The sequence below is a fragment of the Larus michahellis genome, chromosome Z (assembly GCF_964199755.1).
Source record: "Larus michahellis chromosome Z, bLarMic1.1, whole genome shotgun sequence".
Classification (NCBI taxonomy): Eukaryota; Metazoa; Chordata; class Aves; order Charadriiformes; family Laridae; genus Larus; species Larus michahellis.
Window position 1 is genome coordinate 87302053 of NC_133930.1, and position 23197 is coordinate 87325249.

At 54.7% G+C, this 23197-nt stretch overlaps 1 protein-coding gene across 1 annotated transcript in view; it reads right to left on the reverse strand.

Moving 5' to 3' along the window:
* The window catches only part of PAX5 (paired box 5), a 136760-nt gene that overhangs the window by 96506 nt on the left and 17057 nt on the right, over positions 1-23197 (reverse strand). The window contains exon 5 of the mRNA XM_074569347.1: positions 22474-22602. Within this exon, the coding sequence (XP_074425448.1) occupies positions 22474-22602 (129 nt within the window). The remainder of the gene's footprint in view (positions 1-22473; positions 22603-23197) is intronic.

Sequence of the window (23197 nt, forward strand, 5' to 3'; positions counted from 1 at the left end):
AGAGGTGCCAAGGGGGTTTCTGGATCCCACCAAGGCGGCTGCTGCCGTTAGCCAGAGACGGGCGTGCAGTGCATGGGTGGTGAGACCATGCCCGATCTGCGCCTCCCAGCAGTTCCCCCGAGGCCACCCACCGCCGCAGGCAGCAAACCATGTCCTGTGCCCTGTGGTCCGGCGGCTCCCACAGCCAGGGGGGTCGCCCAGCGGTGCCCGGGGAAACAGCACCTCCGGGAGGTCCTCCTGGCTGCAACTCCCCTGCGTGGGGAAGCCCTTGGCGTCCCCCAGCCCCAGTATCCCCCTCCAGAAGGGAGTCACAACGCTGCCGACACTGCCGCCGTGGCTCCCACACCTGGATTTGGGAGATGCCGTGAATGAACGGGGTGTGCCGAGCAGGATCCCACACACCAGCACTCACGGGTCTCACCATGGTGCCGACGGGCGAGCACACGCATGCGCACACATGCACGCAGACATGGGGGGAGGTGGCAACGTGCTGACTTTGGCAGCCCTCAGCACCCGCCCTTGCTCCTGCGACACCACGTCCATCCAAGGGGGACAGGTCTCAAACAGGAAAGTCAGACACTACCATTTCTGACCCTCACCTGATTTCACACCACGGAGGAGGTGGAAAAGCAGGAGGAGGAAGAAGAGAAGGAAGAGAAGGAAAAGAATGAAGGCAAAGAGGAGGAGGAGGAGAAGGAGGAAGACAAAGAGGAGGAGGAGGAGGAGGACGAAGAGGAGGAGGAGGAAGAGAAGGAGGACAAAAAGGAGAAGGAGAGGGAGAAGGAGGAGAAGGAGAAGGAGAAGGAGAAAGAGGAAAAGGAAGAGAATGAGGAGGAGAGGAGAAGGAGGAGAGAGCACACGGCGAGCAGCCGGCAGCCTCTGTCAGGCAGAGGGGGAGCCTTTCACGGGTGCCTTTTGCAGGTCGCGGTGCCGTGGGTCCCCGCTGGTCGCAGGCAGGCAGAGGGTCCCGCTCTCCCCGGCTCGCACATGGAGCCGAGCCCAGCCCAGGGAGGTCCCGTCCACCCGCCCGGGGAGAGGAGCTCGCAGCACGTGCGAGAGTGTCACACTGGGTGGTTTAATTGCAGAGGCAGTGAAACGTCATGTTTGTTTTTATTATCACTATTTCAGCTTTCTAAATGTATTCTTGCTTCCGCACTCCTGTTTTTTTTAAAACTGCAGAACAGAAGAGGACAAACAGGCAGTCGGTGACCCAAAGAAAACAACATCTCCCTGAATATGTTTGTGTCTTACGGTTCTGCCTCGAACATTCTGACGCACTGGACACAGAACAAAATCAATCGGCCAAGATTTTACTTTTACGGAAAAACAGTGTAGCCCTTTGCTAATTACTGTAATTAATTAGTGTCATCTAAACATTAATTATTTATCCTGCAGTAAACTCAGCAATCTACAGTACAACTCCCTTGACAATGTGCTTATCACACGGATGCCCTCACTAAGCAAGTACGGGAGAATCTCCCTCCACAAATTTCTACTATTTCAGACCGTGCTTTCATTCAGAGGGAGGCTGAGCGCGTCACTTTTTGGGCTGTGTCACAGGAATTCTGCCAACGACCTCTCGAGCGGGAAAGACTGTTCCTGCAGCCTCACTTGAGGCAAACACGCTGGGAACAGCCCCACGTCGCCACCCGCTGAGAACGCCCTCGCTCCGGTCTGCGCCAGTCTTCCTACAATCATTGTTCCCCTCCCATGTAACGGGATAACTCCTCCAGGGGGAAAAAAATAATTCATATATTTTTAGGTATATAGGTATAGATGTATTTCTTTTATATATATATGTATCTACACACACACTCTCTTATATATATTTATATATATAGATAGATAGATTTTTAGATATATATGTATTGGTATGAGGTTCACCAAGGTCAAGTGCCAGGTCCCGCTCTTGGGTCACACCAACCCCATGAACGCCACAGGCTGGGGCAGAGCTGCCCGGCAGAAAGGGACCTGGGGGTGTTGGTCGACAGCAGCTGAATATGAGCCACAGTGTGCCCAGGTGGCCAAGAAGGCCAACAGCATCCTCGCCTCTATCAGGAACAGTGTGGCCAGCAGGACTGGGGCAGTGACCGTCCCCCTGTGCTGGGCACTGGTGAGGCCCCACCTCGAGTCCTGTGTCCAGTTTTGGGCCCCTCACCACAAAAAAAGACATTGAGGTGCTGGACCGAGTCCAGAGAAGGGCAATGGAGCTGGTGAGGGGTCTGGAGCACAAGTCCTGTGAGGAGCGGCTGAGGGAGCTGGGGGTGTTCAGCCTGGAGAAGAGGAGGCCGAGGGGAGACCTTCTCGCTCTCCACAGCTCCCTGAAAGGAGGGGGCAGCCAGGGGGGGTCGGGCCCTTCTCCCAAGGAACAGGCCATGGGACAAGGGGAAACGGCCTCAAGTTTGGCAATGGTGTACCAAGGGAGGTTTAGATGGGATATTAGGAAAAATTTTTACACTGAGAGGGTTATTAAGCCTTGGAACAGGCTGCCCAGGGAAGTGGTTGAGGCACCATCCCTGGAGGTATTTAACAGACAGGTAAATGTAGTGCTTAGCAATATGGTTTAGTGATGGTTTTTGTCAGAGTTAGATTGGTGGCTGGACTCAATGATCTGAAAGGTCCCTTCCAACCTGGGCAATTCTGTGATTCTATGATTCTCTATATACATGGCTAGAGCTTGGCAAACAACTTCTGAAGACTGCTGTATCTGAATGTTCCCTCTCTCTTCCCAACAGCCGGCTGTTGGCAAACCAGTATTTTCTCAGAACCAGTAATGGTGGTCTGAGAGCGACCACCCGGCGCGGCAGGCACAGGTCTCGCCTTTCCAGGTTCACTCAGTGCCACAGCAGCCAAGGGCGGGGTACGGGACTCCGACTGCACTGCAAACCTGCAGCGATGGGGAAATTTTTGAGATTTTTTTCTTCTATAGGAAAATGTTGATTGACTAAAACTGAGTCTTGTTCACAGGCAGGGATCATTTCTGAAGAACTGCGTGACACAAAGCCCTACTGGGGAAAATCCTGAATGTCTCGAGAGAGCATACCCCGAGACTTTCAAATGAAAGTTATTTCAGCTTTCCAGTTCAAAACCATTTAAATATAAAGTCATCAGCTTATATAGAATCATAGAATCACAGAGTCACTGAGGTTGAAAAGATCAGAGTGCAACCGTTAACCCCGCACTGCCAAGTTAACACTAAACCACGTCCCTCAGCACCACGTCTGCACAGCTATGAAGTATCTCCAGGGATGGCAACTCCACCACAGCCCTGGGCAGCCTCTTCCAATGCTTGGCAACCCTTTTGGTGAAGATATTTCCCCTAATATCCATCCTAGACCTCCCCTGCCGCAACTTCAGGCTGTTTCCTCTTGTCCTATCATCTATTTATATATCTATATATCAATGTATCTATGTAGCTTTTTATCTATGTATCTGTATCTATTTATATAAATATATGTATTTAATACGACTATTAAAAAGTAAATAATCCTCACTGCTTGTGACTGACCAAGCCCCGGCCCCAGCCCCTCCTCGCCCGCCGCGTGCTGCCGTCCCCGTTGTGTCTCAGCATTCAGAGCTCGTCGCCCGGAGCGCGGGGCGCTCGCCGAGGCGCTCTTCTCGTTGCGAGCGCAAACGCCCGCAGCCCAAGAGACCGAACTGCCGCGCCACGCAGCGAGGGCAACAGAACAGGTACTTTAGAGTATCAGTGGTTTAGGTGTAACCAAACTCTTGAAATTATTTTCTAGAACTTGTTCAAGGCATGATTATTCTTCATTGTACCTTTTGCCTCAAATGCTTAGCGAAACAAAAAATAAATTTTTTTAGGGGGAGTTGACAGGCTTTTTAAGGTAAATTAGTTTCTGTTAATCGAAAACTGAAAGTATCTCCAAGTTTGTACTTTGTGATGAACAACAAATAGTTAAGTAGAAGACAAGCACTTTTCCGTTGAAAAGATTCACAGGTTCTGTAAGAGGGGTTCATTATAATTTTTCATGGTTTTACTTGCCCACCTCTCTTCTTGACATTATTTCCTTCAGGAAGAAAGGAAGCACATTCAGGATGCACGTTGCCTGAAATTTTTCCTTAAAACATATGTACACGTGCCTGTACACAAACACTTACACGTGGCCACGGGCTCTTCACAAGACGTGCTTGGCAAAGCCGCCGCCACCGTCCCACGCCCCAGCCAAAGCCAGTGCACACCACAGAACCACGCACCGTTTACAAAAATGACTGGTTTGCACCATGCCAGGTGAAATCTCAGAAAGAGACATATTTTTTTTAGGAAAAAAAAAAAAAAAAGAAAAGAAAGAAAACTTGCAACGTGCAAAGCTAACCCTGCTACCACTGGGCAGCAGGCACGATGGCAGTGGCTGGGGGTGGGGGCAAAGACAGGGGGGTCGGGCAGCCGTTACCCCACCCAGTAGGAAACAAAGGGTCCTCCACCAGCACCCATCGCTGACTTCCCTCTCCCCAAAGACGCCGCAGCAGCTGTGCCGCAGACGGACCAACAACCCGGGGTCTGCCGCACCACCACCACTGGGATGAACCGGGAGCTCGCCCCGGTGCCTGCCCCGGCGTCGTCCCCCGCTGCCTGCCCACGCCGGCGGAGCCCCCCGAGGGCCGACGGCTCCTGTCCACCACTGCGCCTGGCCGTGGAGAGGGTGCTGGTGCCCGGGGGCTGCCCGCCGGGCTCCCCTGCGCTGCCGAATGCGGGCACCGGTCGTTACCATAACACACTCGATTGTTCTCAGCGGTGCTCCAGCAAATAAAGCCATTAATTACGGTCTCTCCCTCAGCCGCCGTTGGCTGGGGCGGCAATCAATGCGCAACCCCTCATTGCCTGCTCTCAGGGAGCGGAGACAGATGCCATAAAAATGATGCGCAGCCCGCACCGAGCCCCGCCGGCGCAGGCTGTGCCCAGGAGCGGCCACCACGCTGCTTCGACATGCGATGCCGTATTTATTTGGCCTGCCGCAGCCGTGGGGGAAGGCATTCCATTAGGCTATTATTTTTATCTTATAACGTCAATTTACTTATACTGATTGGCTTCCTGCCGCCAAATATCAATTAAATTGCAAATGCCTGCTGAAGCTTATTTTCTGTCTCTTTCTCTTTCCCCCCGTTTCCCTTCCTCCTTCTCTCTCCCCTTCTTTTTCTTAAAGAGAGAGAGAGAGAGAGAGAGAGAGAGAACCCTATGTTCGAACATAATTTAATTTATTTCCCTTTCCATATCTCAAAGGAAAATCTATATCTCCCCCTGGAAGGCCATTTGCCCTCTGTTATTGGGAGCTGAGGTATCACAGCACTGGGCAATTTGTTTCAACTGACTATCGGCAGCCCATCAGGACTCCTCAGGACCTCTGCCATCTCGATGCAATTGTACCTGGTATTGCCATTTATGATTTGTTTTCGATAGCCACCAGTGCCCACACAGCAGTCGGGTTTCAGCTCTGCGTGCTGTGCCCACCCCGCTCCCTGCCATGGCGCCCGCGATGCTCATCAGCCACCGACGGCCATCTCCGTGCACCCCACCGGCAGGGACCCTCATTAGTGTGGGTGCTGCTGCCCAACAGCTCTATTTCAGGAGGTGACGGGGTCTCCAGAGGCAATGGAGGTTATGAGCTGCTGCTGCGACAAGCAGCTATGTGAGTGGGCTGTGACACACGGCGAGCAGGCGTGGGGACGGGGACGGGGACAGAGGGTGCTCGCCACCCTTCCCCACCACAGCAGCCCTGGGTCTCCTCTCATCTGGAGAAAGGACATGGCACCCGCTGGTGCTTATGTACCAAAGCAATGCATGAGACACCTTCCCCTCACTGCTGCGACCTTCCAGAAGCAGTGATGAGTGCTGGCACAAGACCCCAAAATACCCCACTCCACAACAAAACTCACACCCCATCACCATGTTCTACCTCCTCCTCTGCCCGTGCCCACAGCGAGGGAAAGGGGACAGGACCAAGCCACACTGTCAGGGTTGGAGTGCTGGCAGTTGGGCATCAGTGATAGAATCACAGAATCATACAATGTGTTGAGTTGGAAGGGACCTTTAAAGGTCATCTCGTCCAACCCCCCAAACACCAATGTCCCCGGCAGCCAGAGGCTGACAGCAGTGGTGGGATCTGGAGGGTGCCCGGGAGGTAAAGCAGAGCAGAAGAGTGAGCAGGGGAACGCCAACCAGCGATGAAGAGGTGAGGTCCCTCAGGGGCAGAGCGCACCTGACCCACGTGCACGACGCAGGACCAACCCCCCCCTGCCCCGCTCTGCCCATGCCACCTTCGTCTCCCCACAGACCGTGTGGGGTCACCTGGGGAAAAGCAGGGGAGAGTAAAAGCCCATCAAAACAGCCCAAGAAAATTGGTTACAACCTCCACGGACGCAGAGGGAGCCCTTACTCAGGTGTCTCTGTCACTCCCCCGTGCTGAGTACACCGGCTCAGTACACGAATGCGTGGGGAGGATGGGGCACAGACCAGCAATGCGAGAGCAAACACATCCTCAAACACACACGTTCCTCCAGCTAAGCACGGTACCCACCAAAGAGAACCGATCCCATCAACCCGAAAGGCCACTGTGTCTCTTCTGCATGAGGCAGTGCCGGCCGGGACAACGGGTTCCCCGGAACACACTGGGATGAGCCGGCACGGCCCCGTGCTCATGCGGGTGGCTCTTAACTGGTCTCTTGGCTCTTCCACAGCACCAGTTCTGGACACAAACTGTATGGGTTTAGCTAAGGCTGGTTTAAAAATCTGGGCCCATATATTTGAATGATGCATTCAGAAAGCAAGAGAACAAGCTATGAGGAACGCACCCAACTACCTATACCTACCTAGATCTAGCTATACATATATGTACTACACGTATACACATGCATAGTGACCATCTGTAACCCATCTGCCCATCCATATAGCTATTCCCTATGTAGACATGCTCATAAAGAAAATATCAAGGATAATAAGAAAGACCTCTGCACCCTTTGCAATGGTGATTATTGACTGGTTCATTCAGAGCCTGATGGAGATAGCGCGATTGCCTGGGATGTACCTTGCAGGTTTCTAAACAGAAGGCTCCAGAATCAATTTTGTGGTAACTGGTTAGATGTGACCAGCTTACAAACTCAGCATGGGCGTCAGGAAGCAAATTCAAGCAGCACCATTACTTTTTTTTAAATATCAGAGGTGAGGAAAGCCTCCCGGCTGGGAGAGCCACAGGACAGAACAGAGATTAACGATTTTGGCTCGTTTTTGTCTCCAAGGTGACAAACGGGTGCACAGCAGGCGTGGTGCCATGGCTGGTGGTGCTAGGCGATGCTGAAGCTCACAGCTCGCACAGGAAGATTTGTGTCTCTCCCGAAGCGAGGAGAGTGCTGTGAGCTTCAGCCGAGCAAGATGGCTTTGGCCGGTGACCACCAGTCCCACCGCTGCCTGAGGGACCCGCTCTGCAAGGCGGTGAGGGGCAGCCCCCCCTCCCTGCGGCTCTGCCCCACATCGCCTGGCCACCCCTGCCACCACCCCCGCTCCTCGCACCGCCTCCATAGCCCTTGCTCTGCCAGGGAGCATCCCAGGAACTGTGGTGAGAACTTGTCCTTGGTGCTCACCATCGGCCGGGGGATCCCACACCAGCAGTGGCTGGGGGAACCACGCATGGCTACCCCACAGAAAAACAAATTTTTCACTCACAGAGTGTAGGTTTAGACTAGATATAAGGAAAAATTTTTTTACACTGAGGGTGGTGAGATACCAGTCCAGGCTGCCCGGAGAGGTTGTGGATGCCCCACCCCTGTAAACATTCCAGGTCAGGCTGGACGGGGCTTTGAGCAACCAGGGTCTGAGGGACTTAGGTCTTTTCAGTCTGGAAAAAAGACGACTGAGGGGGGATCTCATCAATGCTTACAAATACTGAAAGGGTGGGTGACAGGAGGATGGGGCCAGGCTCTTCTCAGTGGTGCCTGGGGACAGGACAAGAGGTAGCGGGCACAAACTTGAGCATAGGAAGTTCCACCTAAACATGAGGAGGAACTTCTTCACTTTGAGGGTGGCAGAGCCCTGGCACAGGCTGCCCAGAGAGGTGGGGGAGTCTCCGTCTCTGGAGACATTCCAAACCCGCCTGGAGGCGTTCCTGTGCCACCTGCTCTGGGTGACCCTGCTCTGGCAGGGGTTGGACTGGGTGATCTCCAGAGGTCCCTGCCAACCCCTGTCATTCTGTGATTCTGGGTATAGTTGAAGATGTCCCCGCCCACGGCAGGGGGCTGGACTAGATGGCTGTTGAAGGTCCTTTCCCACCCAAACTATCGTATGATTCTACAATAAGTGACACCAGTTTCATACTCAGGAGCCAAGTCACCGACTCAACAGCTCCGTTTTCATCCATGGGATCCCGGGAGGGAGTGTCCTCAGGAGCTTACCTTGGCTCTGAGAAGGCTCTGGAAGGGCGATCTGAACAAGACCAAGAGGTCCCAGAGGTTTACGCTGATTTCACACACTGGACACTAACTTCCCAGGGAACCATGAAGGGATTTCTCAGCATCCCCACACTCTAACTTCCCTCATTAAAGTAAACTGACCCACTAAGGTGCCATGGTGGTCAAGCTGTCGGGCACCAAATGCCTCTGCAACAAGGACCACGTGGGTGTAAGAGAGGGAGAATGGGTAAACTGAAGAGCTACTCAAATTCAAAACTCAAAGGCACACACCTGAACAGTTCCAAAAAAAAACTTCCCTGGATTTGGGCATGTCTATAGTTGTTCCTCCCACCCTGGACCACCCGCACCAGGTCTTGGCCCCTCTCCTCATTGCCAGCCAAGGCCATGAGGGGTGGGGACCCTTCTCTGTCCTCCCGACTGGTGCTAGGCAGAAGACAGGCTCTGCTGTGTCACAAAACCTCACTCTTCCAGAAATGCCACCTCCTGTGTCCTCCTGTCTGGAAGGAAACCTGGGAGAGAATGAAGAGAGAACGACCGGGTGTCGGTTCTCGGGGAAGCAACTGGAAAACCGGGGAATCAGAGAAGGAAAAACCCGCTACATGACTATTTCCTATTAGTCGACTTTCAGAAAAAAAGTCAGGCACTGTCAAGCATGAAATCTTATTGGGACAATAGAGATGGAATTGCCACTGCTGACAGTAATGTTTACAAGGGCATCATGTGTCGATGCCGCACAGCATGAAACCAGCAGCCCCGTCTAGCTCTGTGAGTTGTAACAAGAGACAAAATGTCCCATTTGGGACAGGTAGGAATCGTACCACCAAAAATAACCACTCAGGTGTAAAATCCATTACAGGCGGACGGGAGGAAATGCAGAGGAGCCCCGTTGACACGGCGGGAGGCTCCTGAGCTCTCTCCAACCACAGGAACCAGCGAACGGCATCACACAGGCTGAGAGAGCTGGGCGGGTTCAGCCTGGAGAAGAGAAGGCTCCGGGGAGACCTTCCAGCCCCTTCCAGGCCCTCAAGGGGCTCCAGGAAAGCTGGGGAGGGACTCTGGAGCAGGGAGTGTAATGATAGGACATGGGGTAACAGCCTCAAGCTGAAAGAGGGTAGATTTAGATTGGATATCAGGAAAAAATTGTTTACGGTAAGGATAGTGAGGCACCAGCCCAGGTTGCCCAGAGAAGCTGTGGCTGCCCCATCCCTGGAGGGGTTCAAGGCCAGGTTGGACGGGGCTTGGAGCAACCTGGGCTGGTGGGAGGTGTCCCTGCCCAGGGCAGGGGGTGGAATGAGATGATCTTTAAGGTTGCTTCCAACCTGAACCATTCTGTGATTCTGTGATTCTGTGAACGCGGTCTCGGAGCCAGGGAGACGACTTGCCGGCTGGTTTGGGGGCTTCCCTTCACCCCCAGATGACAAGGGGCCGCACAGAGGGAGCAGGAACGCGCCCGTCCCGGCACTGCTAGCGTCCGACCCCAAGCCAGTGGGCATCACTGAAAGGTTTCCAGTGAGCAGGGACAGAATCGCACCAGCTGCCTGCGTTCAGGCACACACTTTGAGCCCTTAGATTAGACCATCAAGAAATCAGTGCCACGTCTGAAGGATCTGAATTCTTTAAAAGCCCCACCACCACAAAATCTGTCCAACTGAAAGGAATCATATTGATGATGGCCAGGCAGCTGCAGCCCGCCATGACCTATAACAACAGCTCGTTATGAGACCTTCCAAATGAAGAACAACCTGACATGCAAATGGCCCAGAGACCACAGCTACAGAAAATTATATTACAAGGAAAGTGAAACCAGAAAGAATACATTGACCACAAAGTCCAACAGCAATGGCTCAGAATTAAAACGGGTTGGGGCTGAAGCCTGTTTAGTCGATATAAGTAGTTCTGGGGTCGTCACCTGAAATGCTCAGCCACCACGAAGCCTTCGATGTGCACACTTGTGCACCAACCGTCTCACAGCTTCTGCCTTGGGGCTGCGCCTGCTCGCTCTCGAAATGGGCCAAGAGGAGACATACCCCGGCCATCAGCAGTGGTGTGGAGGCGACACCAGCTCACACAAGCTCCTGCAGGGCAACGCAAGAGCCCACCGGGCAAAACCCAGCGCCCCACCAGTTACTGCTGCAACGAGGCGAAACTAAGCCCTGCGCTGTGAGATGTCACCACTCAACCAAAATTGTTCTTCCAGAAGTCTCCTCACTGCAAGTTTGCTTTCTAGATTGCACTCTTCACTTTTTTGACTAGAAGTTGATGTGACTTGTGTAAAGCATCTAAAAGAAGAACCTTCCCTCAGTGACGCCTTCATTTCCCACAAGAACAGCATCCCGACAGCACTTGGCCTGCTCTGCTCATAACCATCCCTGATGTTCAGTCCGACAAGGGACACCTTTTATCCAGCTCTGTGCCTGTTTGCAGGATGTCAGAGTACCACGGTGATGGGGCTGCAGAAAGTTCCTGAACAAACCAAGTGCTGCCAACAGCTGCACATCCCTACGCAGCCTGTGACCAAAGAAATTCAGGGAGAAGCAGATGCAGCCTTCAGCCTTTTCACTGCTTTTTCACCCAAGTACACAGCTATGGGGAACCTGTTTTACAAAGATGAGGCGTCCATGCGATCAGAAAGCCACTGCATTTTGCTAATGCCAGTACCTGACAGATTTCCAATACCCTGACCTCCGCTGTAGACATCTCTTTTGCCATGCTCCAAATCAGCCAAATCAGTGCCCAGCTGACAGGAGATTTTAACTGGATTTCCCTCCAAGATGGCACCTGGGGAGGCCATCTCCTGAGAGGTGCCTGAGAGGCACCTCACCTGAAGATCCTAGAGTTCTAACCTTCACCTCTAGCGTGGAACTGCAGCAGCAAAGGAAAATCGGTCCCATGCTAGAGCCATAACCTTAAAGTAATTACTGTAAGTTTACCTCAAGCACAACTGCCTCTCAGCAGATTTTCAGAGGAGATGAAACATGGGAAAACTCCACACTCGAGTATTCTAGGCATCTGCCAGAAGAAAAGACGCCAGTTGCTTTCAGAAGTTCATGCAGTTTGACTGCTCTTCCCATCTCTGAAGTCAGGGGCATCTACATGGACGGTCGCTGCTCCAGAAGTGAGAACACACACAAACAAGGAAGGAGCTGCGCAGGCACCTCCATGAACACGCCAGTCTCCACAGCTGAGGTTCATGAAGAAAACAGAGAAACCAAAGGCTGTAGCTCTGGAATTGACTCCAAGGAAAAGCTTCCAGAAAGTTTCTCCTGAGTTATCAGTGGGGTGTGTTTGCACAAGTGCTGGGATCGCCCCTGTCAGGACAGGAGAGCTGGAGTGCAGGGAACCACACCTCGGACCACCGGGGGCAACCGTCCAGAGGCACAGACAGAAAAAACACCTAGCTGAATATGAAGTGGGGAAACAAGTTGAAATTCGTCTTCTTGTGGAAGTTCGGCAAAATATCAGTGGAATACTTCATCTACCAGACACACAGAAGTGTTATTATTGGGGCAGGTAGGGACATGTATCTCTGGATTTTCACACCTAGGCCTTCTTTTTCCATCTGCAAACTCTATTCAAGCAAAACAGGAACAAAAAGAGGTATCTGGCTACCTCTGCAGCACATCTGGATGTCCTGCCATCTGCTCAAAGCTCCTGCCGACTGCTGATGATGGCTGCTGTTGCTCTGCCTGCGCTGCCGGACCCCGGGGAGCCCAGACACGCTGGGACGCAGAGGCTGCCGGTGCCCCAGGCACCATGGGGCGAGCAGAGAGGCCAGGTATTGTGGGGCACGCAGAGAGCCCGGGCACCGCGGGGGCACACGGAGGCCCCGGGCATGGCGGGGCATGGAGAGAGCCCGGGTACCGCGGGCTGACGGCTCGTGTGTGCCGTGCACACGCTGGCCGCACCGGGGCCACCGCACACTGCAAAGCGCATGGACCCCTGTTTCCACCTGTGGTTCCACGGCAGAAGAAGCCCTGCCCCAGGAGCTCGTGCTCCAGCACATTGTGAGTAAAACGCTGTCCTCTGCAAGCACCACAGCTCTCTCCGGGCTCTGCTGTACCCCGGTCACTCCGCCACGACAAATTTGTGAAGGTGCTCTTCTGGGTCAGGCACATCCAGAGAATGCAGGCGTCCTGCAGCTATGAGTCCGATACTTCTGCACAGCCAGTACAACCAGCCGTTGGTGCAATTAGCTAAAAACTGCAAAGTGCCCAATGTAGTCACCAAGACTGGCGCAAATAATCCCACAGCCTGTGCCGCATTTCCTTCCAATGTTCGTTGGATAACGGGGTAGATTTGTAAATCACGGGACTGTTCTGCAAATGGTAGGGGAGGCCAAAACGGGCAGTTTTCAGTCAATGCTGTGCAACCACCTCCAGCAATAAATAAGCCTCCGTGCAAAGAGTACACGCAAAGGCCACGGCAGACAAAACCGTACTGGGAGAAAACCTCCACCCTCAGGACACCCCGGTTTTCTGCGTCTCACTGATTTTGCGCTGTCTGCTTACTGGGAACTTCCCAGTTGCCAACAACGGCAATTACACATTAAAATATTAACTCTGGCTCTTCCCAAAGGACCAACAGAAAAAGTGGCTTTCCGCTCTCGTTCAGGATTTCAGGAATTTGCCATTTCAGCCAAGAAAATAATTCTGACTTAAAATTCCCAGCAAGCTCGAATCAAATCCTGCACCAGCTGCAACAGAAGCAGATTTCAGTCCGACTTGATAATCCCGGTACCAGCACCCCATTTTGTGCCATGAATGGCGAACCCGGATAACCTGCCGCTTGCCCCAGGGTGCAGGCGAGCTCGGGGCGATGGGGAAGCCATTACCGTTTCCAAGCCTGACACAGAAACAGGTGACACTTCGGGAGCTCCTGCGACCATGGAGGTGCCAGGTCATTTCCCTTGTGCTTTGGCATCGATCTTTTCTGTGGGAACCGCCCCCGCGTCTCTGCAGGCGCCGTCTGCAACTGGCCGAATCTCCCTCTTCCAGGGCAGATGTGCGCGGAGCTGGACGCAGCCCCCACAGTGCCCCCTACACGCTTGAAATTAAAGCATTTATTTTAATGGTGCAGAAGCGTTCTGACAGACACGAGCAAGGCGGACCTACGCGCAGAGAAAAAAGGGGAAAATGCAGCGTCGCACATCGCGACACGAGGCGTGCGACCCTCCTCTCACAAAAACACCTCGCTCAAGCGCATCGTTTGAAAAGAACGTCACAAAAATACCCGGGTGCCCCAGCAAAAACCCAAACAACAATCTTTTCTCTTCCTGGTTTTGTTCTTCAGTCCTCTGAAAGATCACTATCATCACCACGTGGAAAGCTAATTGTGAAATTCTGTGAATAATATACTATATCCATCCTAAGACAAAACTTTTATCACATCTTTCTACATATATGCGTAGGTGATAGGTACATTAGAGGTATGTACGTATGTATTCTGTATAGATACATACGTACATAGACGCACTGTAACTGCCTCTCGGTATTTCCTCCTCTCTGGATGCCACCCATTTCTCAATAAAATCAGAATGATTCACCTTGCTCCTGACCTTTCTATTTTCTTTTATATTAGCATTTATAACAAACATCCATCAACATTGCCAAGTCCCGCTTTTCCACTAAACTGCTTTTTCTTTGGAAAATGTATTCCAGAAAAAGAATCCTGGCCAGCCCCGTCACCGGCACCATCAGGATGATCTGACAAGACGCCTACCCCTAAACTGGATTTTAGCAAAACGTATATGAAGAGGTTATTCCTTGAAAAGCATCTAGCACTCGACAGCTCCTGATGAGAACAGCTGGAGCTGCAGCAGGGCTGTAAGGAGCGGTGGAAGTCTGGGCTTTTCATTAACATAGTGCCGGGAAAATCCCCGCTCCACCAAAGCCGGTGGCAAACCGGCAGGGCTTCACCCCGGAGCGGGAGGAGAGCTCTCTTGAAAATAGGGGCCCCGGGGACCGCATTAGGAAGAAAGTGACAAACACGCTTGACGTGCGCGCAAGACAGCCGGTAACCCGCTTGCTCGGAAAGGGCAGCTGCGCTGGCGGGGACTTCTCCTGCACTGAGCTGCGAAGGTGTAAAACCACCCACGGGCAACCATCACCGGCGGCCGGGCAGCTCCAGCCCCTCCCTCCAAACCCCTCAGGCACGAGGGCTCGGGGACGTCCGCCCCCGGGGACGGCTGCCCACCAGCCACTGCCACCCGCCCGGCCATGCCCTAGCAACCTCGAGGAGGTCCCAGCCGTGCCCCTCATCCACAGGGACCCCGGCAGACGGGGATGCTGGCAGCCTCCGGCGTCCCACAGCTGGAGCTCAGGCTGCGGCAGGGAAGCGTGAGGAGGGCTGCGGGAGCGTGGGGTGCTCCCACTGACTGCAGAGCATCAGGGATCTGCCCCAGTGATGGAGGACCTCAGTCCACCAGCTCCATCCCCTGGCTGGGCAAAGGCTGCTCCTTCCCTCCCCAGAAACACCGTCCTGCCTCAGCAGCACCCACGGGAACACGTTGCCCTCAAACGTCAGAACAGCTCGGCTTGGGTACTGAAGTGGCTTTTTGTTTCATTTTCATGAATTCAGATGTGCAGAACTTTCTCAGAAGCCCAGACTACGCCATTTTAACTCTGCCGTAGCTGAGATCTGAACTGATCCACGTGTATTCTTTTTTCTCTAGGATTTCATGAGGAATGCCAAAATACTCTCTTTTTCTCTCAAACAGAAATCCTCTGACAGTTGAGCTCCACTTGTTAATGTCCAGGATGACCGGCTCAGAGGGTGGCTCATAGGAACACCCAAGAGTTTTAGTCTTGCGCCATGGCGGAGTCCAGCTCCTCTTCCAGACGCCCAACACCATCCATAGGTGACACCGTCGCTGGTGGTGTCAAACCAGCACCATTCACAGACTACACCATCCCTGCTCGTGTCAAAGCAGCACCATCTGTAGGTGACACTGTCACCACTGGTGTCAAACCACCACATTGCACGGGTGACACCGCCACTCCTGGTGTCAAAGCAGCACCCTCCATGGGTAACACTGTCGGTGCCGGTGTCAAAACGCCAGCATGGCTGGAGGCTGCTGCCGTTTCAGCACATTCAGAATGCCCTGTGTACGCTGCACAAAAGGTAAATGCCATGAGTGAAACAAAACAAAAGTCCCATGTGTTGTGGGAAATTGTATGCAAGGACTCAGGAAAAAAGTTTTCAATGACAGTAAAAAATTAAAACCTCCACCAAGCCATAGACTGCACTGGATATAACACAGACAAAGCCATCGCTGCAATGTAACTAGCGAAGTCCGGATCAAACTCTATTTAAAAGGATGATTTCAGTGTCCATGTGGTGAGGGAAAACTGTCTCTTCCAAGGAGCTAACGAACCGATGGGGCAAATGGCTCACCCCACTCTGCAGCACTGGGAAAGGATCCCTGAACACAGAGGACAATCTGCATCCGCAGAAGAAATTCAAATCAGCTCTTGCTGACCCTGCGAAACCTCATTCCCTTCAAAGGCTTCATCTCATTACAGTCACTGAAGTTATCCCCAGGAGTAAAGACAACTCCAGTCAGTAAGCACTGCTGAAGTGGGCCCAGAAATTATCAAAGCAAACTCCAGCACCTCCCTAGGACTTCGGAGGGGGTTTCTTTCTCTTTAACCTCCGCATGGACTTGGGTGGCTCCACCCGCCTCACCTGACTACCTGCACTACGGAGAGTCCGGTTTATGATTTTTCACGCACTTTTCCACCGCCTCCTTCTGGCCGCCACGGAGTCGTCAGCGGGGTCTGCGCCTGCATGTCCCCGTGCTGCAGGCTGTCATCGCCCTGGTGTGGTACGGCCGGGGGGTACGGCCAGTCGCCGCTCCACTCACCCAGGGTCCCCCAGGGTACCCCTTCCCGGCTCATCACTGCCCAGACTAACAGTTTGGCACTTTGGCATCATAAAGTTCAAGTTTCTATTGGCAGGTGATTCTTTTTCTCCCCATAACTGCCTGCGTTTTCCCCCTCACAGTCTGTTTTTGACTGTTTCCCTTGTGGCTTGGATCCCCAAAGGCTTCAGTCCTTCCCATGTCACTTGCACGGTGCAGAAGATCCCAATGAAGAGCTAGAGAGGACAATATCAATCCCCACCTCAAACCAGGACATACTGTCAGGCTCGGGCCCTTAGCTGGGGTGAGAGGAGCTACGGGGACTTGTGTCAACGCAGGCGCCCATCCCTGGTTATCTGCTGTGCTGAACTCCATCACCAGCTGCCTGCAGAGCCTGTTTCCCCCTGCCGATGCCCAGGCCCAGGGAGAGGCAGCACAAACACGTCCGTGGGCTCCTTCGCTCCCCGCACTCCCCTGGCAGCGCTGCGAGCCCTCGCTCAAACCCCCCACGCCAATGGTGACTGAACCTACTCAGGAAACACCCTGAGCTTGTACGCCACAGCGGTATCTCACCAGAGGTGTCCTGGAATGAGCCAGGCCCAGGAGCACCCGGAAAGCCAGGAGGACCCAGGTCCTCCACCAGCATTGGCTGCCAGGAGGAGGGTCCCAGGGTGGCCACAGCAGCCCCACATTCCAGCCCTCAGAGACAGAAGAATGAAGATGATTCTATGATTCTATGAAGATCCTCCATTGCCAGGGAAGCTACGATGTTTTGCGTAGCTATGAGGCTTTGCATTTATGAAGACTTGGAAAGCCGTGGCCGGAAAGCTGGGGGTACACACCCACGACTAACCCCATGGCTGGCCAGGGTGTCCTTACAACCCCCCCAGGAGAGCTGCAGGCAGCCCTCACCACCCTGGGCTTCAGCCCCCGTGGCACGGTGCCCAGCGAGGTGGTGCGAGCTCCCTGCCAGCAGCACGGACAGGGGGCACGGGCGGCACAGCAGGAATGAGAGGGCAGAACGCAAAAAGATGGACCAGCAGCATGGCCCTGGACACGATTCATGAAGGCACTGCAGATGACGGGGCAGAGCTCAGATGGGGACAGAGCTGTGGACATCACACCCGACCACGCTCAGCAGAGCCGCATACCAGCTGTGGTTCTGGTGCTTCAAACAGTGGAGCTAAACCAAAGGGGAAAAATACTTTACAGCCTTCCCAGCAGCCTCCTAGAGTGGACGTCCTGGAAGCTGCACCGTCCCTCAGCCACAAGAGGAGATGGCAGCAGACCCTGGCAGCATCTCCTCAGCATTGTGCTCCCTTCCAGGGCTGCTGACTGTCTGCCGTGTGGCTCAAAGGCATTTACATCCGCAGCCTGCAGGTCTGTGCCTAGCTGTGAGACCAGCTTCTTGTCTCCGTCCCACTGCGAAAACATAGCTAGCGGGCCTGGTACAGAGGGAAGACACAAAATGCAGAAATACTCTGTGTTATTTGTCCTCGCCCTTGTTTAGTCATGCTTGCTTTCCTTTTCCTGGTCTCTTTCCCCCCCCGATGTGTCACCGACTCGGTGAGCTCGTGTCCGCATTCGTCAGTGCAAAGCTCTCAGAGCCAGGGGGATCCCGCAGATGCTGCCACGCTAGCACTGCCGGAGACATGCCTGGCAGCTGCGGCATCGGCACTGCTTGGAGGCCCAGACATGCCCAACCTGGGGCATCCCTGCATGAAAACGTGCCAATCGCAACACCCAATGGTTTTATCAGGCACTGGATTGCACCCACCCCCGGCTTCTTCTCATTCCCGTTAGTGTCCCTGCCCCTCGTGGAGGCTTATTCTCCCAGACAGAAGGCTGTGACCCAAATGCTTTCAAAGACACCAAGTCTACATTTAAAGGAATGGCATGAGAAAACAAAGCACAAGCACCTACACCATCACACCAGATGCCGACAGCAACACAGCGTTATGGTTGGTGAGAATGGAAACAAAACAACTCGTAGGAGTGAAGGTCTCCTGCTACACCGGTTTCAATTCCCCAAATGCCTCCAACCGCCGAGAAGACTACACCAGCAAATTTGAAATATGGTGTGTGCAGCTGTTCGGTGCAGGTATTGAAATCTGCCAAACCTCTTCTGCAGCCAGAAGAGGTGGGTGGGCGGCAGACCCCTGCGTCCAGTGCAGAGCCTTGATGAGGGTGTCCAGCTGGATTCTGCTGCCCCGCTTCCGACGGTGTGTCCTGGCCGGGGCCGGCAGCGTGCAGTCAGGCACTCATTGCTGCACGGAGCCCTTTGCTCTCCCCGGCTGCATCTACAGGAGGGGGAAAACGGGCCGGCTGGTCTAGCACAGCCCGCGTCCCGGACAGGAAACCCTGTCGCCCTCTGAACCACCACAGGAGCAGCAGCGAGTGATGCTCCTTGTGCCAGCCCTGCATTGGCAGATGCTGGCCGAGGGGACGCCAGCTTGCACGCCCCAAAATCATGCCGGGATGGTGCTAACCACAGCAGGGCAGGCCAGACGAAGTTTGTGCCCGTGCACCAGCAGTCTCATCATCAGCGACACAACAGCCATCCTGGACTTATGGAGCAACTCCTGCCTGCAAACAGATCTCAGCCTGGCTTGGCTGCTCCTTGCATTCACAAACTGCCCCCGTTACCTGAGAGCATGAGAAATTTCAGCGTGTTTCAGTGCCAGAAGTGAGGGCACGAGCATATTTCTGCATCAGCCAGGCTGTGAGTCTCAGAGCTGGGCTAAGCTGCTAAAAGCATGTGAATATCTAGGGGTGCAGAATCAGGTGGCTGATAGAAGACGAACAACCAGACACACGTCATCATCAGAATATGCAGCATTTGCTCCACAGGTCTTTCCTCCCCTGCAGGGAAATGGTTTTGCATAAAGCAAGGAAGAGGCATGAGAAGGGAGATTCACATAATCCTTACAGACGCTGTTCACAAACCCAGCAGGAGCCGGGCACGCCTCTCTGCGGCCCCCAGGAGCGTCCCTCTGTCGGGCTCCAGCCCTCCTGCCGCTCTCCTGCCCCCGCAGAGCTCTGCAGCGCAGACGGAAACCGGGGCAGGGGGAGAGCGGAGCAAAGCGGGGAGAAGGGGTGGGCTCTGCTGTGCTTCTGCCCTTCCTCCCCATCCCTTCACGGGACCCCCAGACCCTCCTCCAGAGTACCTGCAGCCCAGCGACTCCCTCGTCCCCAAAATGCACCCTGTCACCCTCACCGCCCTGTGACACTGCTCCCTTTCACCCTCCTCTCGCTTCTCAACAAGGATTATTGAACCCACATCAGAGAGCTCTGACTTTCAGAAAGGGGATGCTCAGCACTTCCCAGAAATGCCGACCCTGCCAGGTGTCCCATCACGGGGCCACCACCAGCCACCTGACCAGCCCTGCGCCGCGTGGTGGAACCTGTCCCCGCCCTGCCTCCAGCTGTGGGCACTGGAGAGAGCATCCGCCCGCTGTGGTCTTGCTGCCCAGCCCCAGCTGCCCCGAAACACACCCCGTCCACTCGAAGGCGGCACAGCAGGACCATCCTGCACACCCCTGCCGCCCTCCTGCGCCTCAACGGCTTTTCCCTGGCGGGACCAGGCGAAGGTAGCGCCACAGGACTCGGAGGAGGCAAGCAGCAAGAAGGCTGCCCAGCAGCCCCTGTGGCCGCATCCCTGCCTCCTTACGAGCAGCCTGCTCCTGGTGTCAGTCTCCAGTAGCATGTCCTTTAACCACAAGTGAAAGCAGCCGATCCCCCACGAAGGCACATCTGCTCCAAGACCGTATTACAAGAGGGAAAAAAATGACACCTTCAGCGATATAAACCAATAAAGACTGTCTGATTTGGTTTGCCCCTGTTGCTACCCAGCAAGCTCCCCACTGGGTTAAAGACTGGTGACATCTGCTAAAAAAATGTCAAGAGTGAGGAGAACAAAACCGGGTGATGGATCACACAGAGGGCTCGGTGCAGCTGGAAGCCGGAGGGATGAGTCCACCCGCTCTACTGCCAGCATCATCGGGCCGGGGCTCCAGCTCCGGAGGCGTACCCAGGAGGCACAGCACCAGCACGCACCCGGCAGCGGACACCGAGGAAGGCAGGGTGTGAGGGGCTCCTCACGGAGGTGGTCTCTCCCCGGCCCTCCGAAGTCGGGAAATGGTAAAGTTAACTCTGCCCCCTTGTGCATCCGCATCACGATACAGGCCACAACTAGAAGATGACAAGCCTCTCTCCTCCACCTTAGAGGCGAGCGCACACGACCCACCGCCCCACCACCCGCAGCGCGGAGCCTCGGGACACCCCCGCAGAGGGGCCTTGTGCTGGGCAGGACCGGGGGGGTTATGGACGCTCCCAGGGCTCCCCTCAAATGGACGAAGATGCTGAAATATCCATTTACGCCCCTGCAAACCTGCAGACCTGAGCCTATAATAAAAGCAGCTGAAATGGTCTGCTGAGGACAGCATTCCTGTCCAGCTCACAAGCTCAAAAGTCATGACTCATCCTGCCAACACGGCGGGGGCTGTTTTAGAAATCATGTGCTCCCTTCTGAAAATGAACTGGGAAAAGGTGGGGAATTTCTCAGCTCTGCTTCTGATCTTTCCAAGGAAACATTTAATTCTTTTCTCTGCAATTTTGGAAGCTTCTTGTTTCTTAGACAGAGTCTTCTCTGGCTTAAACCAGGGTCTTCTGTACTCACAGGCACCCAAGAGCTGGTGCTTCGGGACAGGGCTGTAGCAGAGCTGTGTGGTTTCAACACTGACAGCCTCTCTCCTGACATGGCTGATAAAAAACAAAATTTCTACCCTATTTGCTTTAATGCATATATTTATCTATGCAGTTGTGGTGTTAATTTGGAAAAAGACATCAGATGTGATATCACAGAGTTAACTAACAACCTAACAGCAGCACGTTCAGCGGGTACCTGAACACGGGGAGTTTTATACTCCCACCATCAGACCAGTCCCCACGTGGCTGAAATTGGCCCCATAAACCTCCTGCAGTTTTTCCCCCAGTTTCAATAAAACAAGCGCTACTCCACGAGCAGACCAGGCGTTTCCACCAGCTCACCCGCAGACACCCAACCCAGTTTGTGCCATCCCTCCCCCAGTTTTAACCGGGCTTCCTCCAGGATTTTGTTAATGCCACTGCAGTTTCTGCCCACCCGCCCACCCCTCCCTCCGTCCCAGTGGGGCAGGAGGACAGCGGGCACAGGGACGCGGACCCCCCTGACTGCAGGGTGGCACTGGACCCACACCGGCGCCGCGGGAGCTGGGGACCACAGGTGCTCCACAGCAAGGGGCAGGAGCCTGAGCTGGCCGGCAGGACGGCGACACCCCCACCAAGAGCAAAAGGGGTCCCCAGCCCACCCGTGTTGGCACAGGGCCAGCAGCCACCCCTCCTCCAGGTGTCCCCTGCAGCCGGGACCTCAGCATCTCCGCTGAGGCTCTGGGTCCCCTCCACTGCCACACGTGTCCACTGTCTTGGCCTCAACTCCTCCCTGTAAGTTCTTACTGAACGAAAGGGATCCTCCATATTAAAGGCACTTTTATAAGACACCAATGCAGAATTTCTCCTTTTCCCTTCCACTCTGTCCTCAGTATCCTTCCCTCCAAAGCAGGAAAATGTCCAGGATGCAGAACGGAACAGGACCATAGACCCAGCAGCAGATCTGAGGAGTGACAGCAATGCCCAACCCCAACCACACCGTGCTCATTTCCACCCCCCGCACTGACAGAATCCCCTGGCGCTGGGGAAACCTGCTGAGATGCAGCTCTACCGTAAATTTTCTGTCTGTGTATAGGGACGCCTCCCTGACATTTTTTTTATTTCAGGTGGCCACAGAGTCAGCACAATGGTGACTCTTCCCCTTTTCACTGGGGGGAACAAAATGTTCCCCGGTCAGGAGGAAGGTCTGGTTAAAAACTGTAGCACAGGCCCAGTGCCTTCTGAAACACCCTAACAAGCCCCTACTCCTTGAAGAGGTCCTGCCTCCATCACCGGGTCACACCAAAGGTCCCCGGCTGGGCTGTGACCTTGGCAAGGGCCTGCTGAAACGGGACCAAACCCACTGCAGCAGATGGCGATGGGGGGTGACTGCAGCTTCATCACAGCACAGGCATGTGGCATCTGCTCCATCTCCATCCCCATCCCTCCCTCCCGTCCCGGCCGCGCACCACTGCACGCTCCCCATGCCAGAACACAGCTCCCGCTACCTTCGTCCCGCTTGCGCTTGTTGCTCTCGGCGCCAGGGGAGGCGATGCCCAGGATGCCGCTGATGGAGTAGGACGAGCCGGCGGAGTCGGTGCTGACGGAGGACACCTGGGTCACGGACCCCGTGGAGGCTGCAAGGCAAGGCCAGGCGGTCAGCGGGCAGGACAGCACGAGCGCCAGCCCACCCAAAGCCACTGGCCCCCGCGGCATCACTGAGGTGGGCTGCAGCTCTGCCGGCCACCACAGCCCCCCCAGCTCAGGAAGGACCCAGCCCAGCCCAGCCCCACAGCAGCGCTGGGCAGGGGTGGGAGCAGAGGCAGGGTCACCCCTCGCCCCCATCATGAGGGGACAGGCACTGCAGGGTGGGGGATGCTCTGCCTTTAGTGGCCCGTCACCCTGTCCTGAGTGGGGCAGGGTGGGAAGGCGCACTGCTCTGGCCAGGGGATGCCGTCGGGTGACAAGCCAGCAAGGTGTAGAAAGCTGGTGAGGAGAACAGCTGTGCAGAGAGAAGGGTCTCCCTCCACGGACAGGGTCCCCAGCGAGGTCCCGGGGCAGCCTGCACTCACTGCACTTGGTTTGCTGCCTGCCTGCTGCCGGCCCCAGCCACCAGCCGGAGAGGAACCCCAGGCAGCTGGGGCTGCCCAGGGACGGCCAGCTGTGGGCCACATGGCTGAAAGGCCTCAGACTCCCCAAAATAGGAATTCAATCCGCTTTGCTTTAACAGCG